Source organism: Stegastes partitus, unplaced genomic scaffold, assembly GCF_000690725.1.
Source record: "Stegastes partitus isolate 25-593 unplaced genomic scaffold, Stegastes_partitus-1.0.2 Scaffold177, whole genome shotgun sequence".
Taxonomy (NCBI): Eukaryota; Metazoa; Chordata; class Actinopteri; family Pomacentridae; genus Stegastes; species Stegastes partitus.
The window spans coordinates 403,865-425,517 of record NW_007577908.1 but is presented as its reverse complement, the minus strand read 5'-3'; the positions used below and the strand labels follow the sequence as shown (position 1 = coordinate 425,517).

Genomic DNA, 21,653 nt, shown 5'->3' with positions numbered 1-21,653 from the left:
TACCCTTCAATCAAGACTTGCCGTTCTCCCACTCGATCTGTGGACTGTGGAAAAGACATGACTCAGAGCACCAGCGAGTGGAGGCGTGGGCTTGCACCGAGAGCTCTGCCACGAAGATGGATGTCCAGTAATTAACCAGCCATCACCAAGATGCCAGTGAATGTGGACACAGCCAGAAGTTTGGTGACAAACTGGTCAAAAAATGGCAAAAGTTGCTCTTAAGTGCTGAATTTCCTCTGACATCTGACTTTACTGTGCTGTAGTTTTTAAAGCATCTAATTTATTATTTTACACGTTGTAGACCAGTCACACTCAAAGCCAGAAGAAGACACCAAAATGTAGAGTCAATGCTCGATTACATTTTTACAGTTGTGTAGCATTGTGTAACCACTGCTCTAAAAAATCTGTTAAATGATTTGTGAGTTCTACTTGTTAAGCATTTATTTTTAGATTAGATTTCACTGTATTGTCACAACACAGAGTATAAGTACTAAGATGCATTTTGTAATTGCATTATACTCCCGTCTGTATTTCTTTTGTATTGCTTGGTCGTAGTAGTTTCATTCTAGTTTGTTGTGCTTTTTTTTTTTTTTGCTTCTAATACACAACTTTAAGCCACCCCTATGGAATTATATGAGTTAAAATGTTACTCTTCTGCATGGTTTTAGTAGCTGTGTTCATAAATATCCTTCAAAGTATTTGCAAGTTAAAGATTTTTTTACAATCCATTCAGCAACTTGTAAAACTTTTAAATTGACTGAAACTTCAGCAAAAATTGGCCCACCAGGATACCTTATGGTCAAAACAGCCAATTTAAATTTTGAAAATGTCACAAATGGACTCAGCATCCTTAATAACCCACCAAAACCCCTTCAATTATCCGCGTCCCATGCTGTACATTTCTAACATAAAACTTTGGCGTACTCAGCATCTCTGGGTTTACACTGCTGGCAAAGCAGACTGTAAACAGTAAAATGTGCCTTGATACTGTCAATGTTTGCTGTGTTTCCATTTCAGCTCATATAATTCTGCCCAACTTTCTCCGTGTGGTTTTTGGCACGGCATCATATTACAGAACTCAGTGCAAACATAATTTTTTATCACAGACTCTAATTAAGACGGAAGCATCCTGACATTTGGAAGACACTGACCCCTAATTATCCAGCCGGTGCCAGAATTTCTTTTTAACTATGTTTCATTTTGCAGCTGAATGGACAGGCTGTGAAGAAGTTCAAGACGACATGAAATCTGACAGAGATTCTGCTTCCAGGCACCAGGAGTGTGGAGCAGTTCAAGGATGAAGCAGCAGAGAAGAAGATTGTTGGGTCACATCAGGAATACCTGCTTCAAATTTGAAAGTGGACATCTTACTTTGTAGTAAAGAAGGTACCAAACTTCTAAAATCCTCTGCTAGTCAGTGTTCATGACTCAACAATAAGGAAGAGACTGAGCAAAAATGGCATCCATGGCAGAGTTCCAATACCAAAACCACTGTTGACCAAAAAGAACATATAGGCTCGCAAATAAACATCTGAATGATCCCAGAGACCTTTGGGAGAGTATTCTATGGACTAACAAGACAAAAGTTGAACGTTTTGGAAGGTGTGTGTCTCGTTACATCTGGTGTAAAAGTAACACAAAGTGTCAGAAAAAGAACATCATAGCAACAGTCAAACATGGTGGTGGTAGTGTGATGGTCTGGGGCTGCTCTGCTGCTTCAGGACCTGGACGACTTGATGGAACCATGAATTCTGCTCTCTACCAGAAAATCATGAAGGAGGATGTTCGGCCATCAGTTCGTGACCTCAAGCTGAAGCATGCTTGGGTTCTGCAGCAGGATAACGATCCCAAACACACCAGCAAGTTGACTTCTGAATGGCTTTAAAAAAAAAAAAAAAAACGAAGGTTTTGGAGAGGCTTAGTTAAAGTCCAGACTTGAATCCAATTGAAATGCTGTGGCATGACCTTAAAAAGGCCGTTCATGCTGGAAAACCCTCTGGTGTTGCTGAATTAAAACAATTCTGCAAAGAATTGTGGAAGAAGAGTGGGCCAAAATATCACCACAGAGATGTGAAAGACTCTTTGCCAGCTCGAGAAAACGCTTGATTTCAGTTGTTGCTGCTGAGGGTGGCCCAACCGGTTGTTAGATTTAGGGGACAATTACATTTTTACATTAATTAATTAAATAAATAAAATCATCATTTAAAAACTCCATTTTGTGTTTACTTGGGTTAGTTTTGTCTGATATTTATATTTATTTGATGATCTTAAACATTTAAGTGGGGAAAATGTGCAAAAAAAATAGAAGAATTTGAGAAGGGGGCAAAGACTTCTTCACAGCACTAGGATGAGGCGATGCTGGTGCAGAAAAAGGGAAATTTAAACATTTTTAACAGCATTTTCAGATTGTTGTGCTCCGAGCACAACCTCAGTATCAAAAGAAAAAAATAGAGCTGAAGTGCTTTAAACTCGTTAATTGTTTGTTGGCTATACTCTCAACTCACCGACTTCCCATTGGTTGGACAATCTCTGGTATTACTTTCACAAGAACAAAAGTTCTCCATCAACAGCTTCCAGGATTAATCCATCAGTTTAGGTGGCAGGAGGAACAGACTACCTGTGAACATCCCTGCATTTTCACAATTTTGAACTGGTCCAACCTAATGAAGATTTCTAGGGCCAAGTCATTTAAGGTGTAGAGAACGATTACTTGAAGTCGGCTCCAAAGCAACAAACAGGAAGTCACTGTCGATGCTGCAACTCACAGAGCTCAACCACGAACATGCAGATCATCTAAAAACAGCAGCTAAATTGTCCTTGTATTTGTTACATTCCACAAGGGTTCTTGTGCTGGATCACCAGTTTATTTAATTTCATCCTCAGAAATTAGAAAAATATGTGCAGCTGCTCCGCTCTAAGTCTGTTTTGATGATTTCAGTATAAAGAAAAAAGGTTCAAATGATTTTAAATGCTGCAAATACTAGCTTTCTGTGTTGATTTATGAGTCTTTAATGCTAATAAGGCTGCAGGTTGAGTCACTCGGTGCACATTAAGTTCATTTACAGATATTGTGCTGATTTTTGTCCCCCTGCGACTAACTGATTGCTGGAGGAGGAGGTATGATATGAGCTGAGTGAGATTTTCTTTGGTTGACTACAGCCTGAGCGAAAATCAACTCAGGCATGTGAAAGTCTTGTTAAGAGGCCAGAGTGTCACTAAATCAAACCGCTCTGCTCTTTTACAAGGTCTGAAACTGTCTCAATGTCTCTGTTCTTTGTTGTTATTAAATTTTTCTATCCTCCTAACAATTAGCTCCTGGTTTTAATACGCTGATGAATCTAAATGCTTCTGCAAGTGTGAGCAGGCGCACAGAAACCTTATATGCTCTGTGTATGTCTGGTCAGAACAGTAACAGCGTTACAACACCGCAAAAAACCACACTGGCTCACAATAGACAGTTGTTTCTGCTCCCCTCAGACCTCAAGCAATAAATAAAATCGAGACCTGCAGCTTTCTATAGATGTTATTTTTGAAGTCTCATTCTCACGTCTCTGCTGTTTTGTTGCAGTTCACTGTATGACTGACTTAGCATGTTAGGTCTGCCACACAGAAGCTTAAATAAACTACGGAGATGCTCTGACATGCCCGTCATGCTGGATTATGTACTCTTGATCAGCGAGAAAGAATTACAGAAGTTAAAGAACTCTGCAGCGTAACGGGACAGGTAAAGCCCTTCCAAGAAACATTAATTATCTTTGAGTTCACAGCATGTCCACATAGTCACACAGCCAATCATAAAACATTCTCCACCCCTTGTAATGCTAGCACAACTCACTGTCCTAAGCTTGAAAATGTCACGCTAATATGCAGACAGAAGATTAAACACTCTACATGAGATGACTACATACATCCCCTATTTTTCGTTTCAGTTTTTGTATTGCAGTTTTTTCCCAAAGTCAAAAGAAGACAGTCACTTTCATCTAGCCAAAAATCCATCCATTCTGTATGAATGAATTTGACTGCAAGTGTAGATGAAGTCTAAATAAAGTGCAGAGTCAAGGTCAGCTTTGCTGTCAATCTGCTAGCCATCAGCTCTGTTACCTGTCAGAGCAACTGAAGTTTATTTACCTACAAGAAATAATAGAAATAACAAGCACATTTGTCCAACTCACTGCTTAAGTAGCTTGCTTGTGACCTCTTTTACTTCGACATAGCCCTGTTAACTCACTGTCTAACTAGCTAACCGCCAACGTCAGGTACTTCATCATCGGTGTTCTGTCATTTTTTTGTATCCCAGCAGGATTCTGACTGAGGCCTTTCTGCCTGGTAAAACATGCTTATTTAACTCCTCAAACTTTTCCCAGAGAGCTGCTATCTTTCCGAAAAACTGTAATTTTTTTCTGAAAGAAAACCAATTATTTGTTCATTTTTAGAGAACTGCCTTTCATTTGTATATTTGCAAAAACATCTCTTATCCGATTACTCGATTAATCAATGCAATAATAAGTAGAATGCTCCCCTACTAAAATAAATGTTAGCTTCAGTCCTAATGACACCAATAATTTGTTAAAGAACTAAGTGAGACACATCCTCAAAAATAAAAAATGTAGCTGTGACACATGTCTCTGCTGGGATAACGAAACTGAAACATCTGTGCATGGGTTCTTTCTCACCCTTTAGTCCACATTCGACGGGTCTCTTCTTCCATTTTTGGCTTTAGAAATGAGAAAGATTCCGACACCCTGCTTTTAAACTTAGTGGATATCTGCTGTCGGACTTGCAGGTTCCACATGTACACCATTTCAGTATTTTCTTCCTGTTTCTGACAGGCCTACTTAGCCTAGATACGGCTGCTAATGTAAAGCAAGGCATGTTTATGTGTAAAGCACATTTCAATAACTGGGCTACTCAAAGTGCAACATAAAGCCATATCAAAAATTTGAAGAGTTAAGAGCTGAATAGTTAAATATGAATGAAAAAAAAAAGAAAAGTAGAGATGAAAGTAGGAAATTAATAGAGTACAGTATAAAAAGCCTCACATGCGGTTGATGAAAGGCCAAGGAAGACAGAGAAGTCTTCAGCATAAATTTGAACTGGGAACTAAGAAACAGAGTTGAAGCAAACCTGTAGTTTTCTGGGAGTTTGTTTCAGAAATGTGGTGCGAAAAAACTGAAACCATTCATTGCTTTATAAACCAGAAACAGTATTTTAAAATCATTTGTAAAAGACCTCAGAACAGAAGTCATGTGATCCACTTTTCTGCAGTGTTCTGAATCTGTCTGATATAACGTACAAATGGAGAGTGGGCCTGTGAAGGGTCAGTTTCAAAGGTAACAACAAAAGTAATGATAGTGTATTTGCATGTGAATGAGCAGCTCAATATTTTGGAGATGAATTCCAGACTAAAGATTCAAACAATTTTAAGTCAGAGTATCTCTCTGAATAGAATGCCTTTTCCTGGAGTGTGAAACTTGTTTTTTGTCCATACTGTTGCCTTTTTATTCTTCTATTTGAACAGGGAAACCCATGGCTTCATGCAGCAGGGTGATATCTGAATGCTTGGGGGCAAAATGAGTGAAGTAGATCCATTTATTGTTTCCCAAATACACCTGCCTCGTATATGGACAGCTGTAAACCTGCCTCACTGCAGACTGGCCTCTTCCTCTTCCTCTCACAAAGCCCTGCGCTCCCCTCAGTCTCTCCTCAGGCTTTTCAGTTCATCTAGCAGTTTCTGTCTTATCACTCCGAACTCCACCCTCCAAATATCTTTCATTCAATCTCTTCCCCCCTCTCTTGTTCGTTCATCCCTCCCCTCCACCGCTCCTCCAGCCTGTGGAAGATATCTGATAAGACCTCTGCTTGTTTTGTCTAGACGAGACTCAGCAGCCTTTTCTGGATTAGCGATGCACAACATCTGCATATTAAACCCCGTTTAATGTCAGAAAAGTCGAAGATTGGAGGTGAGTAGTGATGTTTTTTGGGGGTTTTTTTTACATTTTCTAAGCCTCTTAAATGACCATAATCTGTACATATTTTAAAGATGCACACTCAGTTTGATATGTATGTGAACTTTTTGCTTCCTAATATCTATGAAAGTGGTTCCTGTTGTTTCAGTGTCATGACTTAGATCTGAAAGTTAAAATAAATAAAAGTAAATCCATGTACAGTGGAGGGGCAGTGCACCTGAAACAATTACTCTCAAGGTGCCCTAGGTACAGCTTAGTAATTAACTGCTTCAATGGAACAGCCCAAACACAACAGCAGATGACTGTGATTGAACTGGGTAACTCCCAAGTGTGCTTGTGAGCGACCAAGTGAATGAAAAGTAGGCCAGCGTGTAGAACAAGGGGCACTCAGAGTGCTTGTTTAAAACGCTGAACTGAAACCACACCCACGCAAACAAGGACGAAAATCTGACCTCTTCTCTGCACCAACTTTTAGTGTTTAACAGACCAGGATGAATAAAAGACTGCCGCAAAGTTATTATATTTATCATATTTTTACACAGGAACAGAGTGATCTCTTACCCTCTGTGCTGAGTCCAGGACTGGACGTGAACTGGGCTACATCCACGATTTTGACAGCAAACTGCTGCCCCGTCTCTCTGTTGATGCATCTTCTCACCACACTGAAGGGACCCCTAAAGAACACAGATGACAAAAAAGTTAATGTTTAACACACACTTTCTTATACAGCACCTGTTAAGTCAGCAAGAACCTTAGAGTTTTTGGCCATGTGGGAGCAGTAAGTGAATGTCAATCGAATATTCACTGGTTCTTTTATCTTCCTCTTGGTCTCCAATAGTTCCAAAGATAAACATTGGCCTACTTAAATACTAAATGCTTAATTTATCAAGTGCATGGATAGCATCAAGTTAACCTTTTGGAGCTTTATTGCAGAAAATTGCTGCCTGTTCAAATGACACAGATGTGAAAGGTGACAGTAAATAAAAAAAAAAAAAAAAAGTGAAGTTGTAAAACCAAAACAGTGAACTTGAAAAGGCTAAAACTGCAGAGTCTGATTCTAAATGTCTGTGATTCTGTCAATATGAGTGACCTCAGTTACATAAACACAGTTATTTGATCCATTATTAATAGGGATGCAGCTAAAGTCTATTTTTCTATTGATTATTCTATCAACGATTATACCAATTAGTCCAATCATTTCAGCTTGGGGTGTCCCAATCTGGGCCACACGGTACCAGGATGAATCTAAGCCTGATCCTTTGGTTTCTTCTGTCCACTGTCACACAGATGTTGCACATTTTAAGTTTTTTCTTTTTTCCAATATCAAACAATAATATTCAGTTTACTGTCACAGAGGAGGAAAGAAACCAGAAAATATACACATTTAAGGTACTGAAATCAGAGAATTTGGACTTTTGTAACTGAAAAATTACTCAAAATAGTTGCAGATCAAGTTGACAACAATGAATTGTTGCAGCTCCACCCTGCCTTTAACTGAACTAGATGAAGCCAATATTCTATTGCTCTTTCCCTTACTACAACTCCTCCTCTTTCCATTTGATGCATCAAAGTTATGCTAAAATGCTAACCCATGAGGCACAAACAGCTGAGCGTGGGTTATGACACACAACGCTGTGCGCTGCAGTGTATCAGCACATGCAGAGAAGCTGCACTGTGGTTCTCATTGCAGTTCAGAGAGTTCTCACAATGAATCTCCCCTCCTGCAGAGTGAGTGCATCATCCCATTTAGTGAACGGGATAAAGAGAGGTCTAGCATTCAAAGGGCTGTGGGTTAGAATTAACAAGCCAGCAGGTCAGGGTTAAAGCGCACTACGGCAGAAAGACGCCACCTAAATAAAGCTGCTGGCTGCAACTGCCCTCGCAACAGTGGGAGTTATAGATTTGAAATGGCCTGTACACACTGTGTAATAATGTGTCGTGTTGAGTCGATGTGTGTGCGTGCAGGATGAGGAGCTGCTGCAGATAAATGAAGCTATGGATCTGGCTAAAACACTGGCACATAATCCCATCCATCTACTTTCTGTACCTGCTTATTCTTGGAACGTGTCCCAGAATGTAACAGGTGAAATGTCATGGACAGGTCAGCAGGCGCGTATGTCATATTGCACATAACAGGTGGGAAAGTAGAGTTTAGCTCTCTGTTTAGCTGTCAAGAAGTTATTTGAGGATGCACATGATGAGTTTTAATACTCTGGATTATCAGATAATCAAAAAACATGTGCGTGTCCTCAGTACAAGGCAGGCTGGGCTTTGTTTGGGATCTTTAATAGTTTCATTACAAGCTGGCATTTCCAGTTCTAGAGGATGATGAACCACAGTAACACGTAATACATTGGTTCTAAAAACAGCTCGTTTATGTGTTTTAATGTTCTGTTCTTAAGTGTAGTTTAGTGGGAACTTTCTATTTGGATGTTTTGACATTGGATAACAGGCTCCTTAGATCACTGACCTTGTACACTGACTTGATGTAACTCGAAGACAGGACGAATGTTATGAACTTTCATTTTGTGCTCTTCGAAATAGAGGATATAACATAAGGCCTGGGAACAGCGAGTTAAAAACCTTCAGACGCAGCATCCAATTTAGGATTTTGCACTGCACTTATTTTCACGTGCAAACTAGCCACTAGCCATTTTTTATTCAATTGTAGACTGAGGAATGTCTGTAACTATGGGACAGATAATAAAGTTCTATGATTCTTATGAACATTTTTAAAACACTGCATCTTAGAAAGTCATAGAAACAATAAAAAAAAAACACCAAAACATTATAAATAACCATATTTTATGCTATAACAAAATTCAGGCAAATCATTAAGCAGAAATTGTTCTAAAAAAAAATATGATGATTCAAGATGGAAAGACCTTACAGTGTCAGAAAATACAAAAAATATATCAGCAGTCACCGGTTGTTGTTACACTGACAGTTAGGGTCCAAGTGGAAATATCAAAGAATAAGTTAACAAGAATGATGTGTGCTGAACATTATGAATTTAAATCAATATTCAATGTCACATTTTGGTGCTTCTTCTTCATTTAGTATCAAAAATGTGTGAATATTGATACTAAAGGCTGCAACTAATAATTATTTTTATTGTCAATAATCAGTCTGTTATTATTTTATGGTCTAAAATGTCAGAAAGTGCTATAAATTCTATTCTATTTTTTTAAAGGTTGCTAAAAGTTTCCAAAAGCCAAAGGTGACAAATGTCTGGTTGTGTCCACAATCCAAAGATACAGAGTCACAGAGGAGGAAAGAAACCAGAAAATGCTCACAGTTTAACTTTTTTTTCAAATAATCACTCAAACAGAATAATTGACTTTCAAAGTAGCTGACACTTAATTTGATAGCTGACAACTAATCAATTAATCAAGTTGACATCCAGCTCTAGACATCAGCACAGGACAAAAAGTTGCCGTCTGTTACCTTGGAGACAACTAACTCCGTCTCTATGTCAAGATGACCCAGATCGCACACATATTCAAAAGCTAAAGTAATAGTTTGACTGAGCCTGTGAAGTGGAGTGAATAAAAATGTCCCAGAGAGCATATTGCTGTTTTACCCCCTGTGGATTTCCATCTTTTCGAACTGTTCAATGAGTGAAATAGGAAACGCAGCAGTTAGCTGGGGAGCAGCTTTTAACCAGCAGAGAGACTCAGCAACCCAAACCACACAGACGACAGACTCGACCTGCAGCCTCGTGTGAATCACACATCCTACGGCAAATGACACTCGCCACAACCTGAGCGCTAACGTGAAAAAGCTGCCGTTTCACAGCTAAACAAAAACAGCGTCTCCGGCTGCGGCAGACACACCGGCTGAGGTCTGAACACAAGCAGCGCTGCTCAAGAGTGAGTGGGTGACGAGGAGTGCGAGTCTTTGTGCACAAACACAGACTGGTTGAACAGATGGTGATCAAGCTAAAGCTGCTTAGCGTCAGAAGGGTGAGGTAGGACGGCACGGTGCCCAAACATGCCAGCGACACACACACACACACACACTTCCATTTCCATGCACACAGGCGGTATAAACATAGATCAAACCCAGCCTGAAATAAACACCTCAAGTCTCACCAGGAGCATGAAGGGTTTCTACGATGTGTGCATGCATGCAGCCCTGTTTAGCTCTTTAACACACACAAACAAACACTGGGTCACCACTTTAGAGAGCAGAAACATTCCTCAGTTTCCCCATTTCACCGTCCCATGAGAGGCATTTATTTTACAGGCTGCTCCTGAGTGCAATTAGCTAAGACACACACACAGACTGAGGTGGTAAATTCCACCTTCACTTGCCAAATCCTTCTGTTCAGTCACTTATTCACTGATGAATGATTGATTCTTTAGGTTAATTAAGCTAAATACAAACGTGGCCTCCTATTCATTAATGGTCTAAACCTCCTCCAGCAGGTTTGAAAAGTATCTTCTCAACAAAAATTGCTGCACTGACACCATTTATCAGCCAGACATTGTAAAAACAGAGAGGAGTTTTCAACTTTACAACAGGCTTTGAACTGATTGTGACATGCTGCTCTTTCAAGAAAATTAAACTAAATTAATTGAATCTTAAAACTGTGATATTTAATCCACACTTCCTCTGAGCTATGTAAAGTAGTTAACCTTATGACCCTAAAATCTTGATTTTTAAAAATTGCCAAACTGAAACCATTTATCTGAGTCAGAAACTGTAAAAACAGAAAGAAAACAAAACATTCTGTGCTCTTTCTAACCATGAAGCCATGACTGACTCAGCCACAAACAAGTGATGTGACAAAAATTCATAGAGTTTTCGTCTGAACTGCAGACTGTGTTTATACATAGTAAACAGAAGACAAGTATGGAAGCAAAATAGAGAGACGGAGAGGAAAATCACACAATAAAATAAATGCAGCGCTGCTCAAAAACATGATACAGAGGAGCAAGTTACTGGAAGATACACTCAGCAAAGTGAAACATATTTGTAGAACTGACATGCAGAGTAGTGGAAAAAAATGAATATAGCATGTGAAGGCACCATTTTTTCCAGTATTGGTAAAACACAGAGACAAAAATGTTTGAACATATTGATTCCAGGTTTGTTAGTTTTTTTTTTGCTTTTTTTTAACTTTTATAAGAAATTTACAAAGACATTTTTACTTTAATTTACCCCTTTTTTTTTTAAAGGATTTATGACCTTACAAGTGTGTTTACTTCTAGTCATGGTTACACTGCATCTTTATATTGCAGTGGAAAAAATGTGACAGGAGAAGAAAATGCCCAGAAACTGTCAGTCTACTTATTAAAGAAACAAATTATGGACGGGTTACACTCACAGCTTGAAGACTGTAACTCACTGTGCATTGTGTCTGGAAAGAAAGGAAACAGCGACAAAGACGAGAGCTTTTTTCTTGCTTTTTCTAAAGCCTTTTGGACTGTGAAGAGCCAGGCTCTTTGGGGAAATCTACCTTTCCAGCTGAAAGATAACACCAGCTTGCAAACAAAGAATTTGTCAATTTCAGGAAGTGAGCACTTAGAGCCAAATGAAAAGTCCATCTGAAATGAAACAAACTCCAGCAGGAATATGTTTGAACCTAAACTTTGTTGGAGGAGGTACATCAGGTCAAAAGGAGCTCTCATTAGTAATGCAGTCAAGCTCTCCGCTGCTGTGTTATCGCCCTCAATACTTCAGTCCAGTCACTTCACCTCTGAACCCCCCTTCGCAGTGCTGCAAATGTCAGGCCTCGCTCGAGGCGGCGCTCTGTACAGCGGCGAACAAGAGGCCCTGGAGGAGCTGGGACAAACACAAGGAGGACAGAGGAAAGGCAGGCGGGATGGAAAGTGATATGGAAAAAAAAGAATAAAGTCGCTGAGCACAGGGAATAAAAAGAAAAGGTAAAAACATGAAGGCAAAACAGGTGTAAAGGAGCCCAGGAGGGGCTGAAAAGGGAGAAATCAAAACTGAGACATGATAAGTGGACCAACAGACTGCTAATTTAGGAGGCGAGCCAAATAAAGATGCTACTGGTTGTCAAATTTTCTGAAATAATTTTTTCAGTGAGCTCAACCATCTATGGTGAGTGAGCAGAGCTGGGCCATTATTCATTTTACTGAAAGTGACAGCAAGTGTGGATTTCAGCTGGATTCACGAGAGATTCTCCAGAGATTTGCAACATCACTCGAGAATCCATCTCGCCAGGCTTCAAGCTATGTACTTGTGGTCGATCCACAGCAGGTTTAAGGTGTGATAAAAGGTGATAGACAAACGGCGCACAGGAATTTTTTTTTTAAGTGGGTACCCTTTTTAAAACAGTGTCCAAGGACAATTGTGTAACAAACCATCTGCCGCACCAGGTTAGATTTCAGGAGAAAATCTTGTAAGTATAAATCAAGCAGGTGACACATCATCAAAAGCAGTAAAGCTCAGTGAGCTGCAGCACCAGAGCATCATGTTTTATTAAAATCCAGCTGCAGGCAGTCATTGTCTTAAATGTACTCTACTTTGAGACTTAATTTAATAGTATCACTTATGATTAGAGCTGAAACCATCAGTAAATTAAGTGACTAACTGACAAAAGATTCAACAGCATTTGATAATAATTTTGAGTCATTAATTCCTGCTTTTCACCTGTGAGTGTTTGCTAACATGTCACAGCAAGAAAAAATTAAATATGTGAGTAGCTATGTATTAAAACAATGTGTACAACTATTACTTTTAGATCCATTATGTAGTAATAACGTCATAAAGCTGTTACCCTCAGCATACACTGGAGGGGGTTTGCAGACAGGATGAGAGTCAGCAAAGCCAAGTCTGAGGCTGGAAACTGGTGGATTTCCCCGTCTGGGTTGGAGATGAGCTGCTGCTGCCCCGAGCACAGAAATGTGGACAGATGGATTGTTGCGGCATCAGCAATAATGTGGGTGTTGTACTAGACCATCACAGTGAAGACGGGAGCTGAGTCGAAAGGTCTCTATTTACCCGTTAATCTACGTTCCAGCCCTCATCTACTAGAGCTCCACACTGTCACCAAAGTGGTCCCACATGCAAACTTTAAGACTGGTGTTAAAATTTTATTTGAGCAAGTGCATAATGACCATTAGGCTGATTTGATGCCACTCCTACATGTGCTGATGTGACCAACTAAAAAAGTTGGTGGCTCTGGATAATAACCGAAGGAATGAGGTTGTGGATATAAGTAGCTGAAATTTAAGGTAAGTCCCCTCTGCACGGTGGCTGCACTTAGCTATCGCAATAGGGTGAATGGAGTCATTTGCACCGAAAGGAGCCAACAGAGGTGGTTTGGGCGTCTGATTAGGATGCTGCTTAAAAAACGGTATTTCAAAGGTTTCCTGGGCAACTGGGAGAACACCCAGGGGTAAACCCAGAACTTGTATATAATATTTTCACAAATTTTACAGCCATCTATCTCATCAATCACAAGCTCCACCTGGTGGCACAACCAGGCTTTACAGCTATGTTTTCTGACATGCATGTCCTTTGTTTTCTGTCTTATCAGTTAATGTATTTTTAACCGGTTAAATTATTAACAGCAAATAACTGATACATCATAAACATCTCTACGGTAAGAACGATATAACTTGGTAGTAGCAGCAACTTCTGTCCACCATCTGTGTCTATAGACGATGAGTGCAGGTCACCAGCGACTGCTTATGTTGTTTCCTGCGATTTAAAGTTAAAGTGATGATGACCCATTTTCCATCTGCCAGCCTGGACATGCAGTCTCACAACTCGGCACCTCCATTCTCCATCTGCATCTTCACCAACCAGCCTCTACAACATCTGGCTGTGTCGCAGCTGCTGGAGACGATCCACTAGACTGTTCTAGTCAGAAGTTCAAGTGGTCACACGGTCCAAGAACCACATGTGACCTCGGCTCTTGACCCTCCTCACTACACCAGCTTGCATCTCTGAAGCGTGAAATTCACTTGTGAAAGCCTTTACTTGTGCTTTTTATTTGTGTCAAACTTTTGTCTCGCAGTCAAACTATTTTCTTCTGTTTGCAATGAGGGGCTCATTTACTTTTATCTTGGGCAAACATTGGGAAAAAGGTAAAAGAGGCTCAATCTCCACACATCAGGCTCACAGAACTGGAAAAACAGGAAACACTAACATCAGAAATTTGTCAGGAGACAAGAGGCTGATGAAGGGAGAGAATAATTTGAACGGCGAACGGCTCAAGTGGCGGAACTGGGTGTCTTAGAAGAACTCAACTGTACGTGGAGGAGGCATTCTGGCTTTGAATGGGGCTCAGCTGCACACAGCGTCAGCCATTAGAGCTGTGAATAGAAGTCAGCTGCACATCGGCTGCTCTGATGATTCTTGCACTTTAGCCACCCTCATTGAAATAACAGGAAGAGGGCGAGAGACAGAAAAAGAAGAGAAACATGGACAGGAAGGGTAGAGGGAGGGTGAGTTTCATTTGTGCAAACACGCCTCCTGTATGCTTCTGTAACCCAGGGATTTCAAATATTTTGCCGCTTATCCATACTGTAAGTCGATTAGTAAAGGTAATCAGCTCAGTTTATTAAAGCATTTCCTTCACACGATTAGGAATAATCTTGTTCTATAACTTGCTTTACATGGATTTATTAAGTGCATGAGATACTAATTATCAGAGTATTACAGAGGCCAAGATTAACAAGGTCACTTGAAAATTCGTTGATCTCATAATATCAATAATATGTTTTTTTTTTTTCCCATTGGGATTTGGATTTATCATCTCATTATCATCTAGTAATTACACAAAATGGGCTCCTCAAGGTCACAGCATGTTGCTTACCTTCTGTAATTTCTTGTCTGAGCCATTCATTCTTCAAATTAAAGTGCTGATCATTATTGTAGATGTGTCGGCTTTAATTTAACCCTTTAACAGACCACCAGCAAGGTGTGGTCTATTAATGATTTGGCAAAACCATTCATTTGTAATTTAAGGCTGAGTTAGTTAAGCCTCTGAAGTCCTAGCACTTTCTAAGTGTTTTTCTTTTCTCCTGTCATATTTTTCTTCACTGTGGGCTCATTTTTCACTGTAATATGAAATCCTGCACCTTAGCGGCAACATCACAACCATGAAGACAGAGAGAGAACTCAGAAATGTCTGCTATGCAGTATTACACAGTTATGATGCCATAAATCATGAAAAGGAAAAATGAAAGTTGAATTTCTTTGGTTACTAGTTTTGCAAAAAATTGCATTTAAAAATAAAAAATAAAAATACAAATACTGAAAAAAATGCTTAATCTACATCCTGTAGATATTTGGGTACTTTAATTTTGTTGATTTCATTTAGATTCTTTTTTGTTGTTGTTTTTTTTTTTACAGTATTTGGTTGGTATTTTTGGTTTGTTTTTAAATGAGACATACAAACACAGTTATCAAAGTTTTAAACTTACATTTAATTAATTTGCTCATGGGAATCACACATCACACAAACAGTTAAAAAGTTGGAAAAAAACAACAATTCTGTCTGAAAATGGTATAATTTTTGAAATTTTAAAAACATAACATGTCTTTCAAACCCACCGGCAAGTTTTGGGGTCATAAGCATAACTCGAGTTCACACACAGCTTAGTTAAAGTAAGTATTACTGTGATAAAAACAGACTGCATGTGTGCCTTACATGCAGCTGTAGCACTGTGCTGAAGTGCCTACAAGTGTGCCAACTATATGTGGAGGCGAGCAAAGACAATTAACTCCAGTGTGAAACGTAAACATGTGTGACCTTCAGTCGTAGAGTTCATGGCAATAAGAGTGTAATGACCACACAACAACCCCTGACCTTTACTCTTTGCTCTCGAGCTGACCTCGCAGGTAGGAGGTATTTCAGTAGTCTGAAGTCTTCTTCTGTTAATACAATAACTGACTGTGTGAGAGGATGTAGGAAAAAAGGCTTGGAAGAGAGAAAAAGGATTTGCTGCATTCCACGTCAGCGTAACCACAGGGAATTTACTGCAGCATCAAAAAGATAGGGTGCCCTATATTGCACGCCATCTATCTGCATCTTTGTGTGTGTGTTGCCGTAGTAAAAGGTGATTTGCAGGCCACACTCCTTCACGACTTCATAGTGCATCAATCACCGCGTGTCTCATTCCGTAAATGTCACCAGCTCTGCAGCGCACACACAAGTCGGCGGCGTCGCTCGCACACAGCTCTGCCGTCGCACACATGCATGTCACTCAGTTGGGTCATCGAAAGCAACAAAAGAGGAAGTCGCACTAAGCTGCTTTGCACCAGGCTGCTCTACTCGACTGGAAATGACAGTCACGTTCTCTCAGTTATTAGATTAGAACTGCCACTTCCAGCATGTCATGTTGCAGTCAAGTGATCTGTTCATATCAGCATAAACAATACAAAACAACTGAATAATGCTTCTTTCTTTTTCACAGAAAGAAGAACTGGTCAACGACTTCATACAAAGAAAAAGCATAATGTGGAAATATTCACATCCTGATTCAGACCAGTGCCAGCTGTACACAATGAGACCGATATGTGTATATGCTGTGACGGACATCACAAGACATAATGAAACTTCAGCCTGGAGGAAAACATTAAAGACAATCAACACTAAATGAATGTCATTAGCATGTTTACACCTCTGAGGGGGCCTGAGGAGAAAAGGAGGAAGGCAGAGAGAGATAAGTGAGAAGGAGGAGCTCAGAAAGACACACATGAATGTGTTTGAGGATACAGTCCTCAAACTGGAACAATACAACAAAGACATGAAGTGTGTAGCGTGTACCACAAGCTTTGTTAGGATTTCTACAGTGTTTCGCCTTTCAAAGATGTAGAAATTTCAACAATGGGCCTCACAGTGACAGCACAAAATACAGCCGAGTCACATGAAGTTTATCATCACAATAATCTAATGAAATTACTTCGGTGGTGAGTTTTGGACATACCACAGTATTTCAGATCTAGAAATCCCTCACAGCTGAACCTGATTATTGTACATGTTATGCTGTGTTCACCAGACGCGAATAAAATCATTGCGTGAATGATTTACATGTAAAGTCTATGTGAAGACACGATTTGACGCGAGTAAACGTCCCGCGGCATGAGTTGTGCGAATAACACAGCGCGAACAACGTGATTGAGTGAGTTATTTGCGCGAATGACGCGATTCTAGCCATGTTAAATGCGCGGAACATGTATGACGCAAATTCACGTTGGACGCACAAGTTGAAAAATCTGAACTTAAGCGATTTTTCGTGCCGTGACAGCCAATCAGCATTTGACTTTTGCCCTGTAATGCTGCGTTCACACCAGATGCAAATTCGATGCACGTATGCACTAAGTTTACCTGCTTCATTTGCACGAATAAATGACACAAATCCAGTTGCAAAAAAATGAATAAATCATGTTCTTGACGTACCAGAGAATCTTAACACTGATTGGCCGTCGCGGCGTGACAGATCACCAAAGTTTTTCAACTTGTGCGTCCAACGCAAATTTGCCTCATACACATGTTTTGCGCGTTAAACGCAGCAAGAATCACGTCATTCGCGCTGCGCTATTCGCACAATTGGTAATGCATCCAGAGTTCATGTTGCATCCAATGTATAAGATCTGACATTTTTATTAATTAAAACTCAGGTTGTGAAGGACTCATCCTCTTATAAGGGGGTTCAGAAGCAATCTTCTCAAAACTTTTGATATTTCAGTGCACATATATTATATATATTTTACTAAACTTGGTGCTAATAGATCCTCAAAAATATTACCGTGCATCCTCTAAGGACCATGAACATAAACTACAGAAATGGCCAATATTTTTCGAGATACCTTGTCAGTAATTGTTAGTGTTAGTCAAGAGAGAAAATCTGACATGAAGATAGTAAAAGGCCAGAGGGTTACAAGGAATCATCCTCTAAGGAATATGAACATCCATATAGCATTTTATGGTAATCTGGTTCGCAGATACCAAGATCTTGCTCTGGACAGTAGTGAGGGATTGACAGGCTGACCAACTGATCACACCATTTTCACACCGTGGAAAAGCAGGACTGGTAAGCCCTGATGCAGAAAGAATTGTTAAATAGCATATAATTGACAGGTTTCAGACATCTTTGACTGACTAAGCCTTGTTCCTCTCTCTCCTCAGCCATGTAGAGACACACATTGATTCAGCCGCTGACAGTAAAGCTTCAATCAGCCTTCACTCAACTGCCACCGGGGCTTTTGAGTCTGATAAAAAGAAGTTATGGTAAAATGACAATAATTGGAGCAAAAACGCTGCGCATCCGACACAAATGCAGCTCGGCACATCAGTAACATAGAGAACACACGCTCTGGTGGTGTGCAGTGAAAATTTATGAGTCTGCAGTTTATGAAGTGAACAAAGCAGAGACACAGCATTAAAACACCAAAAGAAAAAAAAGAAACACAAGGTCCAACCTCTCCCCAAGAGAACAAAGCACAAAAGCAAGGACAGTGGAGAAAGAGAATGTTAGAGAATACAAATATGCAGACATTGAAAGGAATGACCTGATGGTGGGCGCAACAATAAATTAGATGTTTAACCATCTAAACCTCAAAACCCACTGGTGGATTTGAAAAAAACCTTTCTTTACAGGAAAAATATCAGCAAAATTGCACCATTTATCAGGGTCAGAAGCTGCAAAAAAAAATAAAAAATGGAGACAGAGAGAGAGAGAGAGAGAGAGACAGCGAGACAGAGAGAGAGAGAGAGAGGTAATGGTCTTTCCAACATTCATTACACTAATCACATGCGATGTGTGATTCTGTTGTGTACATTAACCAAATCTAAGCTCAAAGCTCTATGCTTACCTCATTACAATTACTTTATTCTATGTCTTATTATAGATACACCAAAGATAAACCATTTGCACCACATCATAAATAAATATTCTGCACTCCTTAGCACAACCGAGAAGCTACAATTCACTCAACTGCAACTAACCCAAACAGAAATGTAATCGGCTGAACTGCAGGCTGTTTATACTGAGCAGAAAGTTGACAAGTATGGAAACAGACAAAGAGACACAGAAAGAAAAATATAACATACTTGATCAATTTCAAAACAAACAAGGAAACAAAAAAAGCATCATAGCCCAGAAGAGCAAGTTGTGGGAAGATCTGGTGGTGAAACATCTTTGTACAACTAATGTGCACAGATGTAAAAGATGCAGTTTGTAGAGGTTGTAAAAATGTAAATAATTAAAGATCTATAGCACATGGAGGCACCATTTATGCCAATGATGGTAACACCTGTAAGCACTTGAAAAAAATATGTGGAATACACCGATTCCAGGTTTTTTACATTTTTGTAAAATAAACTACAAATTCAACAATCTTTTTCTCTTTTTTTTTACTATTGGCATTAAATTGTGTTACACTACCCAGAATACACTTCTATATTCTTCCTACCTCTAGTTCTGGTTGTGCTGTTTCCATACGAGGTGCAGGACTTTATACTGCAGTGAAAAATAAGATCACAGTGTGTAAAAATGTGACAGGACCCCCCAAAAATTGCCCAGGTTCAAAGGGTTAAACTGTCACTCTGGGTTTTGTGATTCAGTGCCAGTTCACAACACAAGTCGTCTCAGGGACTCGGTGAGCATTAAGACTGTTTCAGGACTTTTAACTGATACTGATTTGAACTTTGCCAAAGTCATTTCATTTCTCTAATGTCATCCTGCTAAAGTAATCATCAGCAAAACTTGGAGAAATTTTTGGCCTCATGAAGAGAGAGCCAGCTAACAATGAGCCAAAGTTTGATGGGCTTTTAAGGCCTCTTAAGATAACTTCACTAGTTTAAGCGCTTTATGTTAAAGTCACACAGATAACCCATCTTATAAAAATACTCCCCTGTTCCCTTCCTGATCTGCCTTCCTTCCTGAGGTGATTTGCAGGTTTTGAGACGAAAGAAATGAGCAGTGTTTGCAGGTGTGAAGCCAGTGAGGGATTATAATCTTGTTGCTGCACCAGCGACTCCTGCTGGTTCACTGAGGCACCTTTAAGGGCAGGATGGGACCTCAGAGGGCAACATTCTTGCTTAATCACTCTCACTTTTATTCCTATAATCACTGTCTACAAAACGGCAACAAACAGCCCAAAGTATTGATGTACTGTAGGTGTGAATGTGAGTGTGCTTGGTTGTCTGTCTCTAAGTGTAGCCCTGTGATAGACTGGTCACCTGTCCAGGGTGTCCCCTGCCTTCACCCTGAGTCAGCTGGGATAGACTCCAGTCCCCCGTGACCCTAGTGAGGATTAAGCGGTGTATAGAAAATGGATGGATGCATATTAGTACTTTGCTATTAGGTGCAATAGGGTAAGTATTTTCATTTATCACTTGTTTTTCATGCTTTTACTTATCTATAGATATTTTATAAATACCACAAACGCAGTTCATCTGTAATCATGAAAACTAAACATGGGTGACAAATTTTTTAAAAATAAAATAAATCAACCTGAAGTGTCTTAGTTAGGCTACCGCCGTGCTGCACAACAGATTCTCCAGGTTTGCGGAGCTCTGCTAGAATGAGGAACATCGTTTTTCCAAAATATGTGACTCATCTGCACAAAATCAGTCGCATTGCGCCTGACAGTATTTGACAGCGACATGAAGCGTATTATTACTACATTCTGTTATATTATATCAGTGTTTCCCCAAGTTTTTTTTTTAGCAGCGGGGGCAGGCTCTCCAGGGAGCCCTGGTGGTGTAAACAAATGACATTTGACTGCAGATTTTACTTTTACAACCTATTTATTGAATGGCCAGTTGAAAAGTTTGCACTCAGACTCTGAACAATGAATTTTTCTGGGTTTTTTATAGAAGAGCTCTGAGGCTCTGTTGTGGGGAAATTCTCTGAGAGGTGGTCGCTGATGCTCGGCAGCATAGATGATGCAAGCTGATCCTCTGCAGCCTGTTTCAGAACATTCCTATAGTGGCAGAGTGAAGTGGCATTATTGATCATTGCTCTTACAATGGAAATACAGTGAATTTATTTTTAATTTTTAATTTAATTAATTAATTTATTTTTATCTTTTTTTTATTTAACAGAAATATTGACATGTATATTATGCAAAAAAAAATTTTTAAAAAAAGGAAAAAAAGGTTCATGGACACTCCCCATCATCAGTGTGGTAGAGCCATGAGTGGAACCAGCTATGTCTTTCAACCCATTCAGGGTCCCAGCCTGAGCCTCCCTTTAGGTTCTTCTCTCCTCTCATTTCTCTCTCCTGCTGCTCCACTCTGCTCTCCTTCACTTTGTTCCACTGCTCCTCCCTGTCTGATGTCACCTGTCTTATATGGTTATACAAAACAAGAATGTTCCATCATTTACACTCACATCACATCTGATTACAGTGTCAACACTATTGTTTACCTGACCATCATCATTTATGAGTCAGTAAAAGGCTAATGATAGCTGGCTAGCATCACCTTCATCAGGTGTCTTTCTCTTCTTAGAGATATATTTGAACAAGCTCATCTGAAGATGCAGTCAGCAGTTCCATCACGGCGTGTAGATGTTAGCTTAATGCTATCAGTTAGTTTACTCATGTTAGCGACACTGAGTTGGCACCAGGCCCAATTAACTTTAGATACCGATATGTTATGTAACGCTAGCTGGCCATCAATATTTTGTGAATGTCTATTTAACTTGTAAAATCTATTATGTTACCTTAAGCTAATAAGTCTCCTCCGGTAAG

The 21,653-nt window shown here is 39.7% G+C and overlaps 1 protein-coding gene across 1 annotated transcript in view; it reads right to left on the bottom strand.

Moving 5' to 3' along the window:
* Positions 1-21,653, bottom strand: part of caska (calcium/calmodulin-dependent serine protein kinase a) — a 188,338-nt gene that overhangs the window by 111,712 nt on the left and 54,973 nt on the right. Inside the window, exon 2 of the mRNA XM_008279958.1 lies at positions 6,528-6,640. Coding sequence (XP_008278180.1) covers positions 6,528-6,640 — 113 coding nt within the window. The remainder of the gene's footprint in view (positions 1-6,527; positions 6,641-21,653) is intronic.